The 21,521-nt window shown below is 40.3% G+C and overlaps 1 protein-coding gene across 9 annotated transcripts in view; it reads right to left on the bottom strand.

Moving 5' to 3' along the window:
- The window catches only part of KIF21A (kinesin family member 21A), an 86,542-nt gene extending 65,403 nt beyond the window's left edge, over window positions 1-21,139 (bottom strand). For 8 of the 9 annotated variants that reach the window (XM_064422077.1, XM_064422080.1, XM_064422084.1 and 5 more), the window contains exon 1: window positions 20,747-21,139. In XM_064422077.1, coding sequence (XP_064278147.1) covers window positions 20,747-20,790 — 44 coding nt within the window. In that variant the 5' untranslated portion in view covers window positions 20,791-21,139. The remainder of the gene's footprint in view (window positions 1-20,746) is intronic. The other variant, XM_064422083.1, reaches the window with a different exon arrangement.
- Window positions 21,140-21,521: the final 382 nt, after the last annotated feature.

The raw sequence follows: 21,521 nt of genomic DNA, 5'->3' as shown, positions 1-21,521 counted from the left end.
AAAGGCACTCTGGTGCTGAAAGGGACTACAATCACCTGATCTCCACAGAGCAGATTAGCCCCAAGCAACTGCCTTTCCCCATCAGGGAGCATGAACAACTCATTGTCAAGAGTAAGAAGCAAAAATGAGTATTTCTGCTGCACAAGGAAACACAGCACTCAGCTGCACTACAGCATGATTGGCAGCAGCTCAAGCTCTGGACACCATGCTGTATGGAACATGTGGACATAGACTGAAATAAACAGGTCACTTACTAGCTACCCCTCCTTTAAGGATTAACTCTGAAAATATAATCCCTAAGAAATCTTATCACGTTTATATAAGAGGAAAAAATGGAACTCCAGAAGGTGCTAGGTCATTTCAGTTTTTGAGAGGTAACTTTCAGTCTTAGAAAGCCCTGTGTACACTTTCAGCTTTGTGTCTGCTTACACTGCACTTGTGGACATCACCCACAGTTGGCAGAACAGCAGAGACATCCCAAATACTTGGTTCAGACATGAACAACAGGTCTCTTCCCCAGGTGATCTGGGAACCTAACATTTCCAAAAGGCCAATCAGAAATCCAAGAAATGTCTTCTGAACCAACAAAAGAAATACACAATCAAGAGAAATTGTAACCAAAACATTTACTCAGGGAAGCAGAACCATATGTGGCTATGGATTTGGATGGCTGCTCCTTATCACTAAAACTGTAGTTTTCCAGAGGGTTCAACCAGTCTGCAATTTGATGTCTGTGCTCCACATATATTTATATACCAAGTCCAATATCGACAAAGCAAATAAAGGACAGTACTACCTTTAAATTGCATATTAAATCTATCCCTCTTACAGTGACTGCACTTGATACTTGTAAATTAAAGGTTTCTATAAAAAATATATTTTAGCTTTTAAGACTATAAAGCTCATGCATAGAAGTAGGAAACACCATCTTCACTGGTGGTGTTTCACATCAATCACTAGCACAATAATGAAGACTAGTATAGATTACTACTATGAAAAATTCATGGCAATAGTACCTAGTGATTACAACATTTAAAGAACATAGAGGTCACAAATTCAAGAGAAAAGGGAAAATAAAGGTCTTTTGGTGTGTCCCCAGATCAGTGTCTAAACTACAGCCCTCATGGACACAGGAGGCCAATTAAGCCAGCAAGTATATCCTTCTGAGGGTAAGGATCCATGAAGAAAGCAACTCTACATACCAAAGAAAGAGAATGACACCCTATATTTCTTTTGCAAATTATGGAGGTTTTTTTCCCCTCCAAAATATAGCTTTAGCACGAAACTCAGCAGCCTCCCCATTCCTGCTCTGGGGCTCGCAGCTGTCAGGAGTGGCTGAGTCACTGCCCGGGTACAGCTCACCAGAGCCTGGTACTAATCATGCAACCAGGGCAGCATCAGGAAAAGGAATACACTTCCTGTAGCAACTTTCTGCAGCATGACTGAATGCTTAACACAGCTTACATGTGCTAGACAAATACCATTATAAGTAAATTCAGATGAAAAAAGTTTAAAAAAACAAAAGTTTAATGAAGCCTTTTTGAAGAGTGCATAGCCCAGCAGCCTAGTACCCCTGAGCCAGGATAACAAGTGCTGCCAGGATCTCCGAGACACTTTGCTTCCAGAAATGTGTCAGAATTCAGCTGACAAAGTAATGTACTGTCAAAAGTAATGTGGTGAATATAGGGTACCCAACCATCCAAACCACTGCAGTCACTGCTGCCTTACCACACTACAAAGTAACATTTATTTAGGTCCAACCAGAAAAAGGGGAAAGAATTAAACACAAACAAAAACCTAAACAAAGCCAAAAAAATCCAACAACAAACATCCACAACGTCATCAAACAACACTAAACCACAAAAACCACTAAACCACTGTCTTGAGTACATCCAAACCTAAATTCAGACACATTTACAGCTTAGGGATTTTGAGATAATTTTGATGCCTCTTGTATGCCAGCAACCAATCAGCCCAATATATACAAATACACTAAACCTGTAAAAAGTACATCAGTCAACAAAAATGTGCTTGGTGTCAACTCTTTTTAGAAAGCACACTTATAACTAATGTTTAACTATCAGAGTCAGACTTTACTAACAGCACAATTTTGTGAGACAGCTGGTTTCAAAAACATTGCCAGCAGCATCATTACATCAGCAAATGACCCAAAAATGCCCACATAAAGGCATAGAAATGACAGTAGATTTCTGGTTCAAAAGTTGAAAATTCCATCTTGCAGAGCAGTAACATTACTTTTGCACACCCTCACATACAAACAGATTTATCTGCAAAGTCAAATAAATAACTTAAAAATCCAATTATTTAATGCAATTAAGTGAAATATTTTAAGAATAAGAACATGCATTTGGGAACCTCCTCACATTACAACTTATCCTTGATTTCTTAAAAGCATTGCTAAGTACCACAAATATATTCAGAAATAAGAAAAAAAGTGTTTATTCACAATAGAAAAATAATTTTTTGAATAGAGCAAAGAACTGATGTAATGCAAGGCTATCCAGATGACCAAAAAATTGTCAGTCATGCCAAAACTAGGCTTCATACATTTAACTGAAGAGCAAGAAATTGAATGTCTGTTCTAGAAGTTCACTATTTCTTCCAAGCAGCCTAGTTTTTAAAAATAGGTACTCTGTTATTTTTAAACTAAGTTATAAGGGTTTGCTATGTCTGCAGCAAAGAACTTTTAATTACCTTCCTTACCCAGATTTCCCTTTCCTTTTTAAACACCCACATATATTCACTTATGGTCCCAGCTCCTACAGCTATAGCACACAAATCACTACATGTCCATGACAAGATTACTGTAGCTCTGAAAATTGTTTTAATTTCTTTCCCCTCCACACAGAAACACTGTCTTCCCAGTTGTATATTCTCAAGTTTAGGGCAGCTGGTTGCTTTACACCTCTGAGGCACAAGTCCAATAACTACATTTCACCAACTCAAAACAAACACAGAGTTACCAACATACCTATAGGTAAAGCTACAAGCCACTTCATAAGTAATTACAGTTAAACAATAAAACAAAAGAACAGGAGGCTCAGGTCAGTTAAAAAAAAAAATTACAAGTTGTCATTAATCATTACTGAAATGACTGCTTAGCTAACACTACTAAAATAACCAGAGACTTCACAATGGGACAAGACAGCTAAAAACAGTGTTTCAATAATCTGTGCTGAATAGTGCCTTCACTCTTAACTTTCAAAGCAACATTTCTGGAACAAAAACCACTGTATGACTTTTCTGCCACGCCTTCCAAAAAAAAAAAAATCAACACAAAAAACCACGTTGTATCCATAACACCCGATACACCAAGTTCCAAAGCAAACTGCAGAAAATTTCTTCATATTTGTTGTTGACTGTTTCTAATGAACAGAAGTTGCTCTGTTCCAAAACAGAAGGTAGACTGTTCAAGCAGTGACTGAAAGCTCTGAGCTGGTAAATCCTAACTCTGGAGTAAGGAAAAATAACTCACTTGCTTTATTTAGTACTGTCTGTTTTCAAACTTGCAAAACAGAAAGAAACAATGTTATCCACCTTCTCCAGTCAAGCTGTTTCAGCTACATATTGTTTTATGTCTGAATGTCAATCACAAATTTAATTATTTTCTTCTTGTCCATTCTATTTGCAAGGCTGCAAAGTCATTCAAATAAGCAGCAACAGGATCAAAGAGAGAATTTTTCCATCCTTCTCTTCCTATGCAATGACACTGTAATTCTAAATCTAAAAATAAGCTGCATTCTAAATTTTACTACCTTGCTGCTCTTTCTTGACTTGAAAAATTTAGTTAAAATCAGGACAATACAGGAAACTATGCTCAAAGTTCAGCAGGTAGCATTTTCCCCACACTGAGCCATGCTTCAAAGAGATTGCTCAGTACAATGCTGGATGTTCTTTTTCTGAGAGCACTTCAGGCAAATATAAACTGCCAATCCCCAAACTCTCCCCCACCTTTCCTCTGTTCCTCAATCCCCACCAAAGCTGGGAAGTCTGCAAGTCTCTTGGTACTCGGAAACAACACCCTCCATGAAGTTTCAACCAGGTGCAAAACTTGGGTTACCTACAGGCCATAATCCTTTGTTCAGCTAAATGCAGACTGACTTTCAGATGTGGTGGAGGGGACAGGGAAAAAAAAATTAGTGAGAGAGTATTTAACATTTATATGGAATAACAGTAGAAGGCTGAAATAATTGGAGCTTAAGTAACACAAGAAGTCAAAAGAATGGGATTTATCACAGTTGACTAGTGAAGTAAGTTTGGAGTTGGTACTGTTCTATCAGGGCCTCATTCAACACCCTCTGTGCAAGAAAATCCACTGGAAGCTGGAGCCTCACAGGAAAGCCAGTTTCACACAAGAATTCACAACCCAAAGCTAGAAGAAAGAGAGGTCTCCTCTGCAACAACACTTGTGCTTAGGGCTGAGCTGCTGCCATTTCACATGCTCAGCCTTTCATCGAGTCCAGAAGGGCTTATATGACACTATATAAATATAAATAGTGACTAAATATCCAATATATCACTGGAGATTTTAACCTAAGAGAAAGATAATGCTTTGATACCTCATTGGAAAAGCATGGGCTGGTTTCACACTCTTCACTTTCCAGAATATATAAAACAGTGACATTTTGTAGCTGTTTAGCTTCCATACTAGAGCAGGTAGGAGCTCCTTGTTGCCCAGGCTAAACAAATTCAGTGTGGAAATCATTGTGGAAATACAGTCATTCTCCTGGTTTAATTGCTACTGGCATGAAGACCTTGCTGCATTAGCAAGCTTAGAGTTTGGAATTACCACTAGTATTAATACTGGTATATTTCACCAAAATAATAGCTCCAGGACAGAGCACATCCACAAAACAAGTGCACCCCAGTCATGCAGCACAATGTAAACTGCACAAGATTCATGGCATACACTCTGAATAAAGTTTATAGAGAACCAATTACTTCCTTGCTACTTATATCTGCTTTAGACAACCATTATCTATGCTGGCCTAACAGCAAGGCTAAGCACTTTCTGCTTCATGTCCTAGCTGTAGGCTTAATTTTTCATTACAGCTCAGGTTCCCTGATAAGATTACAAATCCAACCAGAAATCCAAAACTATTAATGCAAAGTCATTTCACAAAAGCAAACAAAACAAACAACCACCAAGAAAAAAAAAATCATGCAGCAGGGCAGCTCACATGAATTGAAAGCAACTATCTCCATTTTACATCACAGGCCTGGGAGGCTCTGGCTCCATTTCTGGAACGTTTCTCTGCTGTGTGCAGCTGCTGGCCTGGGCACTGCCCTGCCAGCCTCCCTCAGCTCCAGTGCACACAAAGCAGCAACACCTGATCCTGGGATCACTTCTGTCTGCTGAATGCTTGGCCACAGCTCCTTGGGGACATAAGGTAAAGTCTGTCCTGACAAGCTGCTTCAAGGTCAAAACCCATTTCTTTTGCCTTGACTCAATTAAATCAGCTCTTCTTGGCAACTAATACTTCTAAATCGGGCATTTCCCAGCTGCTCTCAGAAATCATCAATACAAATCACTTGTGGTTTGTCTGCATCTGCCCTCATACACTGGAGGTAGCACAGATGCTTTCAAATTAAGTATTCATATATTAACTGTTTCAAATTGCCTTAGAAATTTAAGTTTATGGTAACTGTCTCACTGTAGTCCTGATCTGTAAACCAATTGAGATGGTTACAGACCTGCCACAAAATGTGTGACCAAGCGTCTCATTCCTCTGAGCCCTTAGCATCAGACAACAGAGGAGCTTCTTTGGCTTAAATGAGACCTAAGAGGACAGTGCTCACAAGGTCTTCCAGGAGCTAAGAAGGAACTTCACCAGGAAATGGAAAACTATGAGTTCATACAAAATGGTGTGTAAATGGCATACTGGTAGTGCCTCAAGGCCAGGGAGAGTATTACACTAAGGCTTATATAAAGCTTTCATAATGGGTCACACATTTATTAAAAGCTACAGACAGATATATCTCTATAATAATCCAAAACTTTACAGCTGTTTCAGATAGTTTTCCTCACCAGCACCACGAGGCCAGAAGACTGGATATTAGCACAAGCTACAAACTTTGCATTGCCAACTGCTATGAATCAGGGAGCTGCTTCCCACACCTCTGACTTCCACTCCATGGCTGCACTCAGCTTCAACCACTTACCACCCCTGCTTTTACAGCAAAAAGGGAAAGAGGGAAAAGATCATTCCATGGTAACAAAGCTCTAGTGTTTTGGACAGCCTTGTTTCTACTTAAAATAATTTTTATTAGTACTACAGACAGCATTTGAAGGACGGGAAAAAGAGGTAAAAGGCTGTTTACTCCAGTATATTCTATATAGATATTTAGAAAGAAAAATGGAATATTTAGACAAAACTTCTTAAGGTAACTGGTGTTCTACAGAAATTGTCAGCAAGTATTAAAAAAGTCTTAAGAGGGGGTCAATAGATCAATACTTTTTTCCCCCTGGAATTTAAAGGTTTCTCCAAAACAGGTACTTTAATTTTTTTCTAAGACAGTCTGCTTTTACATTTTGTGTCAAAGAGAGAAAACTCTGTGCTGTTTAAAATTTTAATATTTTGCTACATCATGCTAACCAACCAGTTAATTGTATGTTTTAAGGGATTTCACCACGGAATCTGAAGAATGGCTAAGGCAAGAAAGATAGCAAAGAAGGCTCTTTCAGCTTTTAAAAAGTTTTTTAAAAAATACTCTCAGAACTGGGTTTTTATGGAAGTTTTTTTGTTTTTTTTTTTTTTTTTTTTTTTTTTTTTAAGAAACATGACAGCTAAGCAGATAGGGTGACATTAAGATCCTCCCAGGAAAGTTTGTTTTCTCCCTGGTTTCAACTATAGACTTTGACTGCCTGTGCCTTATCACTTGACTTTTGTTTACACAGAAATACAGAACTCTGTCATCAAATGAAGTGCAACTGTAATGCAGCCCTTACGTAAGCTCTATCACATGAATAATTAGCAAGGCATAGAAAACTGCAAATAGCTTATTTCCCAACTCTACTTACCATTAGAGTTAACCATTTCTAGACCACTGAACCAAGGATCAGTGGCTGAAGAATGGAACAAGATAAATTGAAACTGTGAGAAAGATTCAGGACAGGAAGTAGGATTACCGAGTACAAATGAAAGGAGAGAATTTCTTTGATTTGGCATTTGAGGCCAGGACTGGTTTTACTTCAGATATAATCATGTTTTTAACAGAACACAAAATTAGATTCTCAATCAAATCCAGTTGACTGGGGTTACACAATATGCCATTAAGTGTCAGAGTGGACCAAAAATTTACACAATCTTTTCTGTCTTTTCTATACTGCCATCCTAATTTCAAGGTATCACAGTGTTTTCAGTTCAGAAAAACAAGACTGCAGCCCTCTGTTCCCTGGCAGCCATTGCAATGCATTAAGTTGTTTATCTCTGATCTGCAGCAGCGGTGTTGGCAGAGGAGTGTTGGCAGAGGGGTCTTGCAACAGCAGCAAAAATGGAGCAACACAAAGACTCAGCAGCTGAAAAATAGTCCAACAGTGACACTCCACCTAAAACTTGCTGACAAAGCAGAAACTACTTCAGTACCTCTAGCAACTCTTGCTGGGGCTTTAAAAAAAAACCACAACAACCCACACCACAATGAAATCTGATATGTGTAGTCCTTTGTTACCTACTTTAGCTAACAATTTAAACTAACTAGACCAAGACTCACGTGCAAAAAATAGGCCAAAAAATAACTTTTTCTTTTTAAAAGAAAAGGCCCTACACTCCACAAGAGAGCTCCTTGTGTAATCTGTAGCTCTCCTCTAATTTTCGTATCAGCCACAAGCACACTGAACTGAGTAAATCAAGTATGCAATGGCACATAAGGATATCTAGAAAGACTCATGCATTAGATTAAATAATTTCTGGCTGTCTTTGAACCTTTCAGACTTCACAATGAAACTGGAAACTCCATAGCTCTACATTGTCTTGGCATCCCTATCTAGCTGTGGAGGATTAAAGGGAGAGCTTTGAATGTCCATTTATTTTGGAAACAAAACTTCTCAGCTATTTCCAAAGTAACTGAAGATATACCATACCCTTGTGCTCCAATTGTACCTAGATCAATAAGCAATAGGAGTCTCCTCAGCACTGAATGAACACTCAGAAGACAGGCTCATTGTTACTCCAAAACCACAGCTGGCCCTATAAACAGCAGTGGACCTCCAACTCTGTGTATTTTAACCCTGTATTGAAGAAAAAAACCTACAACAAGTCACACAGATTATTTAATTATTTCCAGTTTTGGAAGTGAAGTGGCCAGTGTCTCCTAACCATGCATTAGCTCAGCCTGGCACACAGAAGCAAGGACCCATAAAAGGTCTATGGCAGCACCCACCCTGACACACAGGAGTGTATCAGAGGATTCCCAGCACTGGTAACAGCTGCAGCACAGACAGACCCCTTGAACACAAAAGTATCTCCTACATTTTATTTCTTTACTATCAGAATGGAAAAATAACATGATGCCAGTTCAAGGTACTTGTGTGCAAAGGAGAGGACCTCACACACATTTGCTGTGCTGGAGTGACCATCCCACTCCACACCAAGGAGGAGGCAGCTATCATTACAGCAGGGCAGTACATGACAAGCATTCTGTCCCACTGGATATTCCCTGGACAGACATACAGCCTTGAACAAAGGAAGTCTTTTTTAGGTGAAAACTGCATGTATAAATTAAAAAATACACATATTAAAGGTGCAGTTAGTTGCACAGCTAGACTACAATTAGCCATATTTCCTTGACATATATGATGAAATTTGGAAGTCAGTAGCATTTCCTAGCTATAATCTGAGAAATCAAAAGCATATAAATTCAAGAGACACAGATGTGAGCTTTGAAGCATTTTATTCAGTCTACCAATACATTCCTCTGTTTTACACAGATTGAACTTCAACCAGACAGCTCTTACACATACTAGGCAGATATCCAGCAATACAAACCAAACTGAATGTGAACTTTGCCCAGTGCTCCACATGCATTTTATGAATACACTAACTGAAGTAAAAAAAATCAAGTTAAAAAATCCAATTTTCATATACAAGACAAAAACTGATAATGCACAAATTATAATTAATTTCCAAAGAGTCATAAGAAACCACTCCAAGGCAGTCAATGCTTTGGGTTGTATTCACAACACTATCACATGCTTCATGGGATAAATCACTGACTATTGTGCACATTTCTTTCTGCCATACAGAAGATACTGTCTGAACAAGCCAGAAAAACTGAAAGAATGAAACATGAACTGTCTCAGGACAGGGAAAGAGATTATTCTATAAGATGTCTGAGAAGAGCACATCTGAAAAGCAAAGAAACATTAAACAATGATGGAGGGTAATTACTCCCATCAGTCAGCTCAGTCAAAATAATGAGTAAGCTTAAATTGTGGCAGAGAAAATGCAGACAGGTGAGCATCACATATTCCTGCTGGGGAAAAAAACACTGTTAGCCCAACCTGAATCACTCTCCAAATGCTTTCACAGCTGCAATATCACATTTACTGTGAAAACAGTCTTCAAAATAGGTAGGGGTGGGTCATATGAGGAGAATTAATAGACTTTACACAGAAAGAGTACAGCAACCACGCAAACAACAAAAGCCAGCAGTACTTCACCCTGTGTATGCTTACAACACATCATCTCCTAACAGCAGCCCTATCACCAGCACCACTGGATGTCTGTCAGTCCCCCAAGAATCTGATCTACCATATTCAGAACTCAGCTGGAGAAGAGGCTGCACCCCTTTGCTGGAGGTGTCCCCCACATTTCACCCTTCCAAAAGATCACAGGCACAGAGCTTTTCAGGATCTTCTTGGCTTCCAGGCCTTGTCTCATCTTTGTCAGTGCAGAAGAGAGGACTACAAAGACAAAAGGCCCAAGCTCCTTTCTGAGGCTCACACTGGGAAGAAGAGACACTGGTCAAAAAACAAAGCAAGAGATTTCCCAGCTCGGCATGAGGAAGAAATCTGACCATCAAAAACTGGAACAGTCAAGTACTGATTGCCCAGAGACACTGATGAATCTCTGTCTCAGAGGTTTGTCCTAGACCTAACTTTAGACAGAGCCTCGCAAAACCTCACCTGAAATTAGTTTTGACACTGCTTTGAGGGGGAGGCTGGATCAGATGACCTCCTGAGCTCCCCTCAAACTTGGATTAATCTAGGCTTACCCTTCCAAATCAGCAAGGCTTTACTGTTCATGTGGACATTGTCACACCTCTGTGAACACATTCTGACATTTGAATGGGATCATTCAATTGTACTGAATTCAGGTCCTGGCACCCCACATGCAGCTTCAAAGAATTTCAGGCAATTGGGGTGGAAAAAAAATGGGAATGTTAGAGTTTATTCACCCACTCTACCTTTCTGGACCAAAGTATTAATTAATTAACCAAATAATTAATTCAACATGTAATTAAATATTTAATTTAAATATTAACCAATTAATCCAAAAGCTTCCTGGCAGTTACCAATCTGAACTGTTTTGAAGAGTTTCCTGTATGGACAATTTCACATCTCCATAGACTAAGTACAGGTTTATTTCCCTCCCTAGTCTGTTCATTCCACAATATCCATCCTTACAATGGATAAATATTTTCTCCTCTCTTTTACTTTTCTTATGCTTCTTCTATGAAATTTAAAACTACTATGTTTTATTGACTTTACCTTGAGCATGAACATTTTATTCCCTTCCACTCCACACTTGACTCTTGGTATTTTAGGATGTGTCTCCTACAAATCTTCACTCCTCATATCTCACATGGAACCAGAGATGTTTTTTAAACACAGAGCCCTTTCCTGCCCCTTTTCAATTCCTCTTAGTCAGTGCACATTTTTTTGTGAGCAGCAGGACCCAAAACCTACCACTAGACATCAGCAGCACTGAACAAAAAATGGATTTCTTTGCACCTTCATAAAGACTCCAGGTTCTACATACACTGAGTTTCTTCCTTTGCTACACTACAACACTGCCTTCCATGCTCATGAATAATGTGTACATTCCTCAAACATTTGCCTACAGCAGCAGCAGAGAGTGCATCAGCCCTTTGTTTTTAATCAAGTATCTTCCAAGATGTAGGTCACCAACATTCTATGCAAGTTCCATTTCCACACTCAGCATCACGAGAGCTGGAAATCCACAGAAGCACGGGCCAGCTGGCAGGGCCAGCCCCGTTCTCGGGGCTGCAAGCACAGAACAAAGCACTTGCATTTGCAAATCTCAGCTGTACAAAGTTTCTTGGAGGTCCCTTCCAACCTTGACAAGCCTATGATTCCTCTTCAGAGCTTACCAGGGCTACACTTGTTGACATTTAGAGAACAATGGAAAGTCCATCTGTTCCTACAGGCTTTGCAAACAACAACAATGAAATAGATCTACAGTGACATTTTAAAATGCAGAGCCAAGACAGTGGGTTGACCAGCCAATGCAGATCACTTTGAAGACTGTGTGAGGAAGACAAAGAAAGAAAGAGAGCAAACAAAACAAAAAAGACATGCATAAAACAAAAAGCTGAAACAATGAATCAAAGCAAATATTCAGAAAACCCCACAGACACATCTACCAAGAGCAAATTCAATTCACCCCCAATTCAAACGAAACCCTTTTAGGAGTACAAAAAAGAAAAAATAACATTAATTATACTGATGTTTAACTGTCAAATAGTTTACTTGCAAATACCAATTCAGTCCTATCTCTCATCCCATTTTTAAAGCTTACTGAACACCAATCCACTTTTGCTGAACTCAGAGTCCTGTTTGTAAAGATCAGAATGGCAATTTTATTGCTCCTGAGTGATGGGCTGACTGATCAGATTAGACAGAAGCATAAGCTGCACTCTAAGTGATATAGATTGAACAGGTGGCCTTCCCTCTGATCTACAGCCTCTTCAAACATTTACAAGTACAATCCTTCTCATTTCGATCACCTCTAGAAAATATGCACTCAAATACTTAGCCATCCTTAGCCCGACGTAAAAATATTTTTCTCCTCTTTAATTCATTTCAAATAGCTTGCTCATAAACACATCAGTCTTTCCCAAATATACCAGTAATTCACATGCATGACATAATTGTAACTGAAAAAAGAAATACAGATATTTGGATGGTATCAACAAATATAGTCTGCAAAGTAATATGGATAGATAATTTTAAGGAAAAATTCAAAGGCTTCACATTACACAGAGTCTAAAAATTATTTAACATGTACTTAAAATTAAAGATTAGACTTCAAAAAGAATCCATTTGAGACTAGGGAGTGAAATAAACCTTACCTGGGCAACTTATGCAGAGTGACAACTAAAGCAATGTATGGTTTGCTTAGCAGGTTAAAAAAAAAAAAGTAGTCAGCTACTTCCTCCAGATCAAAGTGTCTGGTACAGGCATAATTTTTTTTACTCTTCACAGAAACGAGCAAAGAGGAGAGGGAGAAACAAAGCCATATATAGAATTTTTAACTCTAAGACTTTTCATAGAAGGTAATGACTAACTCAGGTGTTTTAGCAGAGTTGGTTTTCTCATGATATTACATCATGTATTATTTATATCGTAAGTGTTTACTTTGAAGCTACGTCTCTGGCCTGAGGATCTTATTACATAATTCTAAGATGGCAATAAACAAAGGGCCAGGGGAGCATGGGGAAGGAAAAGTAGGAAAAGAATATTAAAAAACAAGACAGATATTACTACCTACACTCATACCCCTCTTATATTCTCATACAGGTGGAGATGGGCACACAGGGATGGTGTCCTGTGACAGAATCAAGCACAAAATAAGACAGAGGCACTGCTGCAGTTGGTAAATCAATACCACAGAAAGTGATTAGCAACTCCAGGACCTTGGGATAATGAGCTACTCAGAATGACACAAAAGGTTTCTGGACTCATCTCCCAATTAGTCCCACGCTTAAGGAAAAAAATGTCCAACAAAATGAATGCTAAGGATTACTGACTTTGAAAAACAAAGTTAATTAAGTAAGTAGTTTGAATAAAATATATACCCACTCATCTTAAGTCAGTCTACCTTTCTATCATTTTATTCTAAGAAGTCTCACACACAACATGGCACCAAATACTTAAAGGAACCCAGATACACCACTTTCTACATTTTATGAAATATTAGATGTTTTACCATGCATGAGAAATTTCCTAGCAAACCTGCTAGTGACCCCAAAATTATACAAGACTGTATTTCATCATTTGCAGTACTTCTAGAGATAAACTCTTCTTTTGTACTTTAGCCTATTATCGATGATTTGCATAACTTCTTCAAGAACATTGCTAACAAAACATGTATTTAATAGAGTTTCTTGACTGGCATTAGTACTTCACAGCTCTGCAGCTTTCCAGCTTAATATATCACCTTAAATTTGTTTTAGCAGTATTAAGCAAAGGATAACCAACATAATTAGAAATGGAAGGGAAAACCAGTTCATTGAAAAAATACACAGCTAAAGATAATAACCAAGAGGTTGGAGAACTGACTCAAGATGTGGAATACCTTTTTTCAAGGCCCCAGATGAGATTAGACCCAGTAAACAGAGAAATCTGTTTGATCAAACTCTTCCATTATCAAAAGAGAACACAGCAGAAAATAGTGCCAGACTTGAGATGTCTCACAAAAGGGGAACATTTTCTGTCTAGTCCTGTTATCAATTATATTCCATGTGTTCAGCTCTGGTAGCTGAACTGGTAATGCTACAGCATGCTACAGTCCTTTCACTCGCCTTGAAAATACTGCTTTACTCAAGCTTTTACAGGATCAGTTATGCTGAACATAAAGCAAAAGGAAAATAAGTATCCTTTGAAGCTACAATATCCAAGAGGAAGCACTTGAAGAAACCTGGAGTATTTATGAGCTAGTATGGAAAGATTACATTAAATCTAAAATGTCCTGCAAAGAGACAGTTATTCGTTAACCAACTGAACTATGCAGAGTTCCTACAGCAGCATAAATGCAAGAGCCAACAGTGAGACACTAAATTACCTAGACAACAAATCCTTTAGTCCATTTTTAAATTCAACAATGGCAGTGCTGTTCAATTTGAATGCATATAATTGCCGTGTATAGCAGAGCAATCATAACCTTTTACTAAGGTCTTGTTGCTCTCAGCTTTCTGTGTTGAAGCTCCAGAGCAAACAGATTTATCAAGGGATAAGTCATGCATTTTTGTTAGGTAGACTTAAAGATGTAAAGATGCTTAAAAGGTGCACTGTCCCAGCCAGCATTTGACAGCTGATTTAAAGAAAATTTTTTTTCTTTACACAGAAAAATAATTATTCCAGCAGTGGCCAACTCTACTAAATCTGCTGAGGATACTACTAGAATAAAGGAACAGCTGGTACTCGCTCCTCACTCTTTATTTCCATTCAGAGTCTATTCAGGAAATATTTTATGCTAATCAATCATAAGCTCTGAATCAGCAGGTTTTCACATTTTAGAATACATTTTGAATGTTTTGTTTCTCTATGCATCAAACTCACTGTGACACTAATCTTCTCTTTTCAATATTCTCCATTTGTATCTTGTTGCTATAAAACACATCAAACAGGACCATTTTTGAAAAATAAGGCAGCATTTCTCCCCTTACACTGGAGCAGATATATTTCACAAGGGAAAAGTGGAAATGAACACAGAACTAAAAAAGAAACAAACAACAAAACCAACCCCCCCCCAAAAAAAAAAATTAAAAAACACAAACCAACAAAAAACCCAAGGAAGAATAGGAAGAAAATGAACAAAAATTTAAAACTATTCAAGAGAAGAGAAAGAGCATAATAAAAAGGCACAGCTCATGCAGTTACTCTAGCTAGACTTGTTCAGATCTGGTTTGATTTCTAATTAAACTTTCTTGGTCACCAGTTCAAATTACACTTCTTGAATGTGTTTTACATGGAAATAATATTAGCACAACAAAAAATTCTCTAGCTACCACAGATATTTAGTATTCTGCTGTATTTTCCTTAAAATAAAAAAAGCACCTAAAGTTTCTTGATTTCACCAGCAGTAGTCAGGCAATCTAACATGAAAGCAGGAATTCCAAGAGCCATCTCTGAGTGGGCAGCAAGGGCAATCTATAAAAGGCTTAAAGCAAATCAAGGGAAAGCAGGGAAAGAAGAGGGAGGGAGCAGGACTCTCTTGATCCCATGCACAAGGGTCATTCAACTGCTATAGAAGAATTTACACATGTCACCTGAAAACGTGAAGCCCAGAGTTCAGTAATAGAGGAATGTCTAGGCCAAGAGATGATAAGTAGTAAAGAAAACACCATTAAGTGGAAATTATTGACTAACTCGATGGTTTTTCAAAGCAAACTCCCAAGTCTTCTAGAAACTTTGGGAAGTGACAAGTTAAGAATATAATTCATCCAAAAGCACAAGCAGACTGCCGAGGTACACAAACCACTGCTTTTTCTTCTTCCTAAATTCAAGATACCCATCTCTTGGCAAGGAATACATGGCACTAAGGGAAAGGTCCAAGTAGGATTTCTTTCCCCTCCATCCAAGAATGAGTTTGTGTTTACAACATAAGTGGTGAAAAGGGAAGTTTATTTCCTAGAAATCAAGATCACAGATTTTAGCCCGCCCCAAGCAATATCAGTAACGGATGATCGAGTCAGATATTATGAAACCAGAATTAATTCAGCAGCAGATGGTGTCGTGTCTTTTCTTCAGCTAAAATGCAAAACATACCAATGGAGTAAAGTTTCAGAGAAGGACAAGGGCATGTTTGTGTAAGTCAGAGAGCAAAGAAAAACATCAAAACTAACAAAAATACATGAAACAGGAGCTTTCCATTAACATATTCCATTCAGAAGAATTATTTCCCAACAGCTTGCTACTGAATGCTGCTGATAATTTCTCTTTTATTACGTAGGGCATTCTTGTGTACTTACAGACTGCTGAACTTCATTAACACAGTTACACATTTTCCCAAAAAAATCTTTTATAGCTGATTACAGATGGGAAATAATTACTGTCCATTAAAATAAAAGGTTTGGTCCACTCTAAGGAACCAATGGATAGTACTGTAGTCTATTGCTGTTGCTTATCTAGTTACAGAATGATTTATGAGAATGCTTAGCGCTGTATGGGAAGCATGAAATTAGTATCTCCAGAGCTTATAATATATACCACAGTATACATGTCCATTCATCCAGCAGCTGAGGTTCTATTCATGGTGGGAAGCTTAAACACATCTGTAACTGCTTGCACAACAGCAGCCCAAGAAAGAGAATCAATCTCAGCTGCCGTCAAAGTGCTTCAAAACACACTTTTCTAAAAAGGATGGGTTCCTTTCACTCCGTTCCTTTTTCCTAGTGTATCTAACAGTAGCTGGATCTAGCACAGAGGAAAACAACCTCACTATAAAAGCTTAAAAAGAAAATGTTTTGAAAGAAGAACGCAAAAATATGAAAAGGCAGAGGGAGGCATGACAACAAACAGCAGATTCCATATGGAGACAAAAAAAATCCCACACAGAAACTAGTGAAGTAGGAAAAAAACTCTACATAGGACAAACAATTGATCACACAGTTCAACAACCAGGGGTATGAAAAGAATTCCATACCAAAGCTTTGCAATGGGAAGCTAAATTTGCAATGGATGAACATATTCCACTTGTGTAATCAAAAGTCAACACTGTATCCTAATGCCATGCCACAGTAAGCTTTAGTTGTAAAAACCTCTAATCTCCATTAAACTGAATTAGTAACCAATGTGTTTTTCCAGCATACTTCATCCCCTTTTTGGAAAACCAGAAACAGAAGCCATGTGATTTTAATTAATCAGCTGCACTTACTACTCCAACTGTTACTAAAAACATTTACCTGTAGATCCATTACATTTTGCACACAGTTTCCATACTTGGCAAACACCAACATTTCACTTTTGTGAGCAGCGTCACAATATATTGCAGACACCCAAGGTGGGTATGAAAAGGAAAATTTTTAGACATCTCAAGGCAGAACTGGGTGCCCAGATCCCAGAGCCTCTCTACACACATGAGGAGGAATGCAGCAACACTTCTGTTCTTCTCTTGAGGGATGAAACAAAGCAGATGTCAATCACAGCAGAAGAAGCAGCACCAGTGAGGCACTTTTACCAAAGCAGGGAAGAAGGGAGATACACACAGGCATACCTAGGATGATGAGAAGTGGAAACTTTAACTACTCTGCTCTTTACAGGTACTAAACACGCCTGATCATAAAACACCATCCCCTGAAGCTTCTTTGTGTTCTGCCCATTAACACAGCTTCAACTGGGCTCCATCTTTCAGGAGAACACGCCCAATGCCAAAGCTCTGCAGCTTCACCAACTGGTAATGCACGTTCTTTTATTGTCCACTCCCCCTGAGGTGTCACCCAAGCGTGTCAGAGTGACCATCTTCTCTTGACTACTGGTCTCCTTGTACAGCAATTCACCTTTTCACACTGCACTTATTTTCTTCTTCTGTTTTAATACAGCATCTCTAACAAATCAACACTGAAGCTTATCATCTATACATCCAGGGCCTCCACTGACTCCCAGTGGATCAAGGCCATCTTTCACCTTGGAGGGCTAGAAGACAGACAATTCCTTCAATGCTCTGCATTGTTATTTGGATCCTGTTATGGAGAAGACATAACAGACACCTTTCCATGCTTTATCAGGTACAGTCCTTCACACAAGACTTCTGGTTAGACCTATGCAAACATTATTGTTCTCCAGAAGTTCTTTTGTTTAACATGTATTCAAAAACGCAAAGGACTGAAGTGCAACTTTGATTTCATAGATCACCACTGCTAGAACACCCTAAAATGGCCCCAAGCCACATGGAGCAAGGACAGGCACTGACTGTTGGAGCCATTTCAGCTCCTGCGACCCAGCTCAGGTCTGGTTGGTAGAAGGCTCCAAGTAACTGCACACTTCTTGGGTGACCCCATCCAGACCCAGACCACCAGCTGTTCAGGATCTAAATCTTAGGTGAGAACTTCATCTACCCAACACACCAGAAGCCTACACACTGTATTTTGCTGGTGTACACCACTGAAGTGGCAAGAGACAAGAGTTAGAAACTGTAACTACATCCGTTTGTGAACTTAAAACAGTTGCCTCCGATGCTGATACATTTCATAGCCTTCTTGTCAAAAGTTAGTCTTCATATGCTGAAAAGACACTTTAAAAAGCAAGGCAAATTTTAGACTTACAAAAACTGTAATTTTGCACATTTAAAAGAAAGTTCTCTATTCAGATTACTGTTTTCTATCATGGGGGCTCTCTGACTTTATCTGAAAACAGACACCACATGTAGTCACACAGAGAGCAAAGCTCTTTGCCAAAGTTGCACACCATCACCCACAAAGTCCACAGGTTTTTCAGTGGTGGGTGACTAGAGAAAAATCTTAATTGGGGAATTTAACATTAGTTACTGGATTATCTGCCAAACTATTTTCAGCTTTCATGCTTCACTAAACTGGAACTCATCAGTCACAAACCCATGATTACACGGAAGAAAATGGGGAGCAATTAGCATACATGATGATAGCTTAAAGCTGGTGCTAATTGGAAAGAATGAAGTATTTTTCATTCCTGTTGGATACAATTAGGTGAGACAACCGGGTTCTGGGAAAACAATTTGCTAAACAATTTCAGTGATGTCTATTCTGTAAGCTATGTTTAAAGTCTAAGCAAATTCATGCCTTTGCAGTATATCTTGCAACCACAGGGGCTGCAAACTAAAAGCTGGTCCAGCTGTAGAGAGAGCCTTGTTCAGAAACATACACACAAAACACAACAACTAATTCATCACAACTGTGGAGATCATTACTGAACTAAGCTCAAGTTGCCAAAAAGAGCTGAAGAGCAAAACCAACAAGGAAACAGAATGTAATGCTCATAATGCATGGTACAGCATGGCACCAATATACACTGAGATGCAAAATCAGTTGAATTATAGGACTGCACAAAATACACAATCAGAAATAAAAGAAGATCATCTACAAAGAGCTACTGGTGCAAAAACAATTATGGTGCATGCTTTTGTTCATGAATGCTAAACAGAGAGGGGAAAATCTTGTACATGAATAGTTAATTTGCCAAAAGGAAGAATGCAGACAGGAGGAAAAAGGCAGTCCTTCATTATTAGTGAACTGCACTCAGGCACAAATGTTAGTTAGACAATTATACTGCAGAAATGAACCTTATAACATTAGGTATTTGTTGTCAGAAACTACAGCTGGGTGACTTAATTTACTTCTACAAATTCTTTACCATATATTACTCCTAATCTATTTACCACACACCTACAATTATAAATGTATCTTCACCAGTAGGTTTTTTATTTCATTCCAAGCTGCAACAAACCTCTGCATTTGTAAATGAACTTCTACATCACTATTTCTTTTGGCTCAGAGTATACTTAATATTTTCTTCAAATGAGAGACTAGTCTGTAAACCTGTAACACACCCTGTTTTCAGGATCACACCTATCTCATATTTTCCTTTTTAAAAATACAGCCTAATTATGCTTTAGAATAGTACCTCCCTGAACATTATGTGAAAAATACTTCAACAGATAGCACTCACAAAAGCATCTCTCCCAAAAGAAAATGCTGCTGCAATCAGACTTTAATGAACAACTGCAGCATACACCCCACGTTATCAGGCAGGGGTGGTGCTTCTCTGTTTACTGAAAATGTTATTGCACCGTTCCCCCTACTCCATGTATCAACAACAGCATGCAGTAACATCGCTTATTTCTGCATCCTTCAGAGAAAACAAAATAAACCTAAGAAATCACCCTCTTCGTCTTCCTGAACGACCCTTGAATTCTCTAATGGACCCACAGAGACAAACAGACCTTCCTCTAAGGTCTGATTTCTTGTGTTGTAATACTCCAAGTGTGCCACCATAAAGAAACTTCTTTAAAATAAAGAAATAAATCAACAGACAGTATGACAATTTAACCCCAGATACTGACATACCTATACATAAACAGACATAGGCATATGCACATATATATGTATTTCTCCTCATGCTTCAATCATGTAAAGACATCTTGAAAACTGAAGCATCCAGGGGCTAAATTGGAAGCTCTTCAAACGATAAAATAGTATTTTCACGGAGAAAACCGAGAGGAGCCAAGAGCTCACTGATGAATAGCAGATTTTTATCTCTGATTAAAGAGCAATTTGAATTAACTGATGTTATAAAATTATTTAAGCTCCCCTCCCATCATGACTTCTACAGACACCTAATTCCTATGCAGTGGGAGCAGCCCTATGGGAGTCCATCCCTCTGGTATGTGAGGTTAGACACAGCCTCCGCGGGATAAAAGCCTTTATCCTTCTAAAAATACCAGCGAGCCGGGATCCACTCCCCTAAAGCTCCGTGATGCAAACAGCATCGCCACAGTCCAGGGGCTGCCCTGCTTCCATGAGTAAGCACTAGCAGCACCGGCTATAATTAGTTGGAGTATTTTTAAGGTCACCGCTCAAAATTAGAGAGAAATGACTGAGAAAGACCTCAGAATGGTGGGGGGTTTCCCCCTCTTCCTACTGCTGTGAGGAAAAGGCTCCGCAGGGGCCGAGGGGAGGCGAGCCCCCTGTGCAGGGCGATGTGCCCGGCTGCGGTGCCCGGCCGGGTGGGCGCTGGGAGCGCCCGCGGCCCCGCCGCCGCCCCCGGCCCGCAGCAGCCGCCGCTTACCTGACCGCCACCCGCACCGAGCTCTCGTCCGGGCCGGCCGACATGCTGCCGGGGCGAGGGGCGGCCGCAGCCCCGCCGGGAGCTCCGCCGGGCCGCGGAGGAGGTGGGGGCACTGCTGCGGCTCCCCCCTCACCTCCTCCTCCTGCTCCGCCACCGCCTCTCTCCAGCCATTTTAGGTGACTGAATGAATAGGTAGGAGCCGCGGCAGTGCAGGGCGGTTCGCACCGCTCCTCCTCCTCCTCCTCCTCCCTCCGCCCGCCCCGCTCCGGCCCGGCCCTTCCAGCGCCTGGGCAGGGAGCGCTGTCAGTCAGGACCGGCGGGCCGAGCACGGCCCCGGCCAGCGGCCCCCGCCCGCTGCAGCCGCAGTGCGTCAGCGGCCCCGCCCCGGGCAGCCGGCACGGCGGGCGTGAGGGCACTGAGCTCCCGACACACACACAGACACCGCCTCCTCCGCACGTACCCCCTTCGCACCACCCTGGCTCTCCGCGCACACCTGTTCCTTGTGTGGACTCGCGCTCCTGGTGTCTGCCTTTCCTCACGCACACGCTCGGTGCCCCCACGGTTCCCCTCACGCCTGCTCACCCGTGAAGGTTCGGCGCACTCGCCCTGCCCGCGCCCCGTACGCTGGCGGCTGTGGGCGCTCACGGCGCCTTTGGGGTGCCTGGCCACGCGTGGCTGTCCCCCGGCCCGCAGGGGCACACGCGTGGCTGTCCCCCGGCCCGCACGGGCACACGCGTGGCTGTCCCCCGGCCCGCACGGGCACACGCGTGGCTGT

This window comes from Passer domesticus, chromosome 5, assembly GCF_036417665.1.
Source record: "Passer domesticus isolate bPasDom1 chromosome 5, bPasDom1.hap1, whole genome shotgun sequence".
In the NCBI taxonomy this organism is placed as follows: Eukaryota; Metazoa; Chordata; class Aves; order Passeriformes; family Passeridae; genus Passer; species Passer domesticus.
The sequence above is the reverse complement of the archived record's forward strand: the minus strand, read 5'-3'. Positions and strand labels throughout refer to the sequence as shown.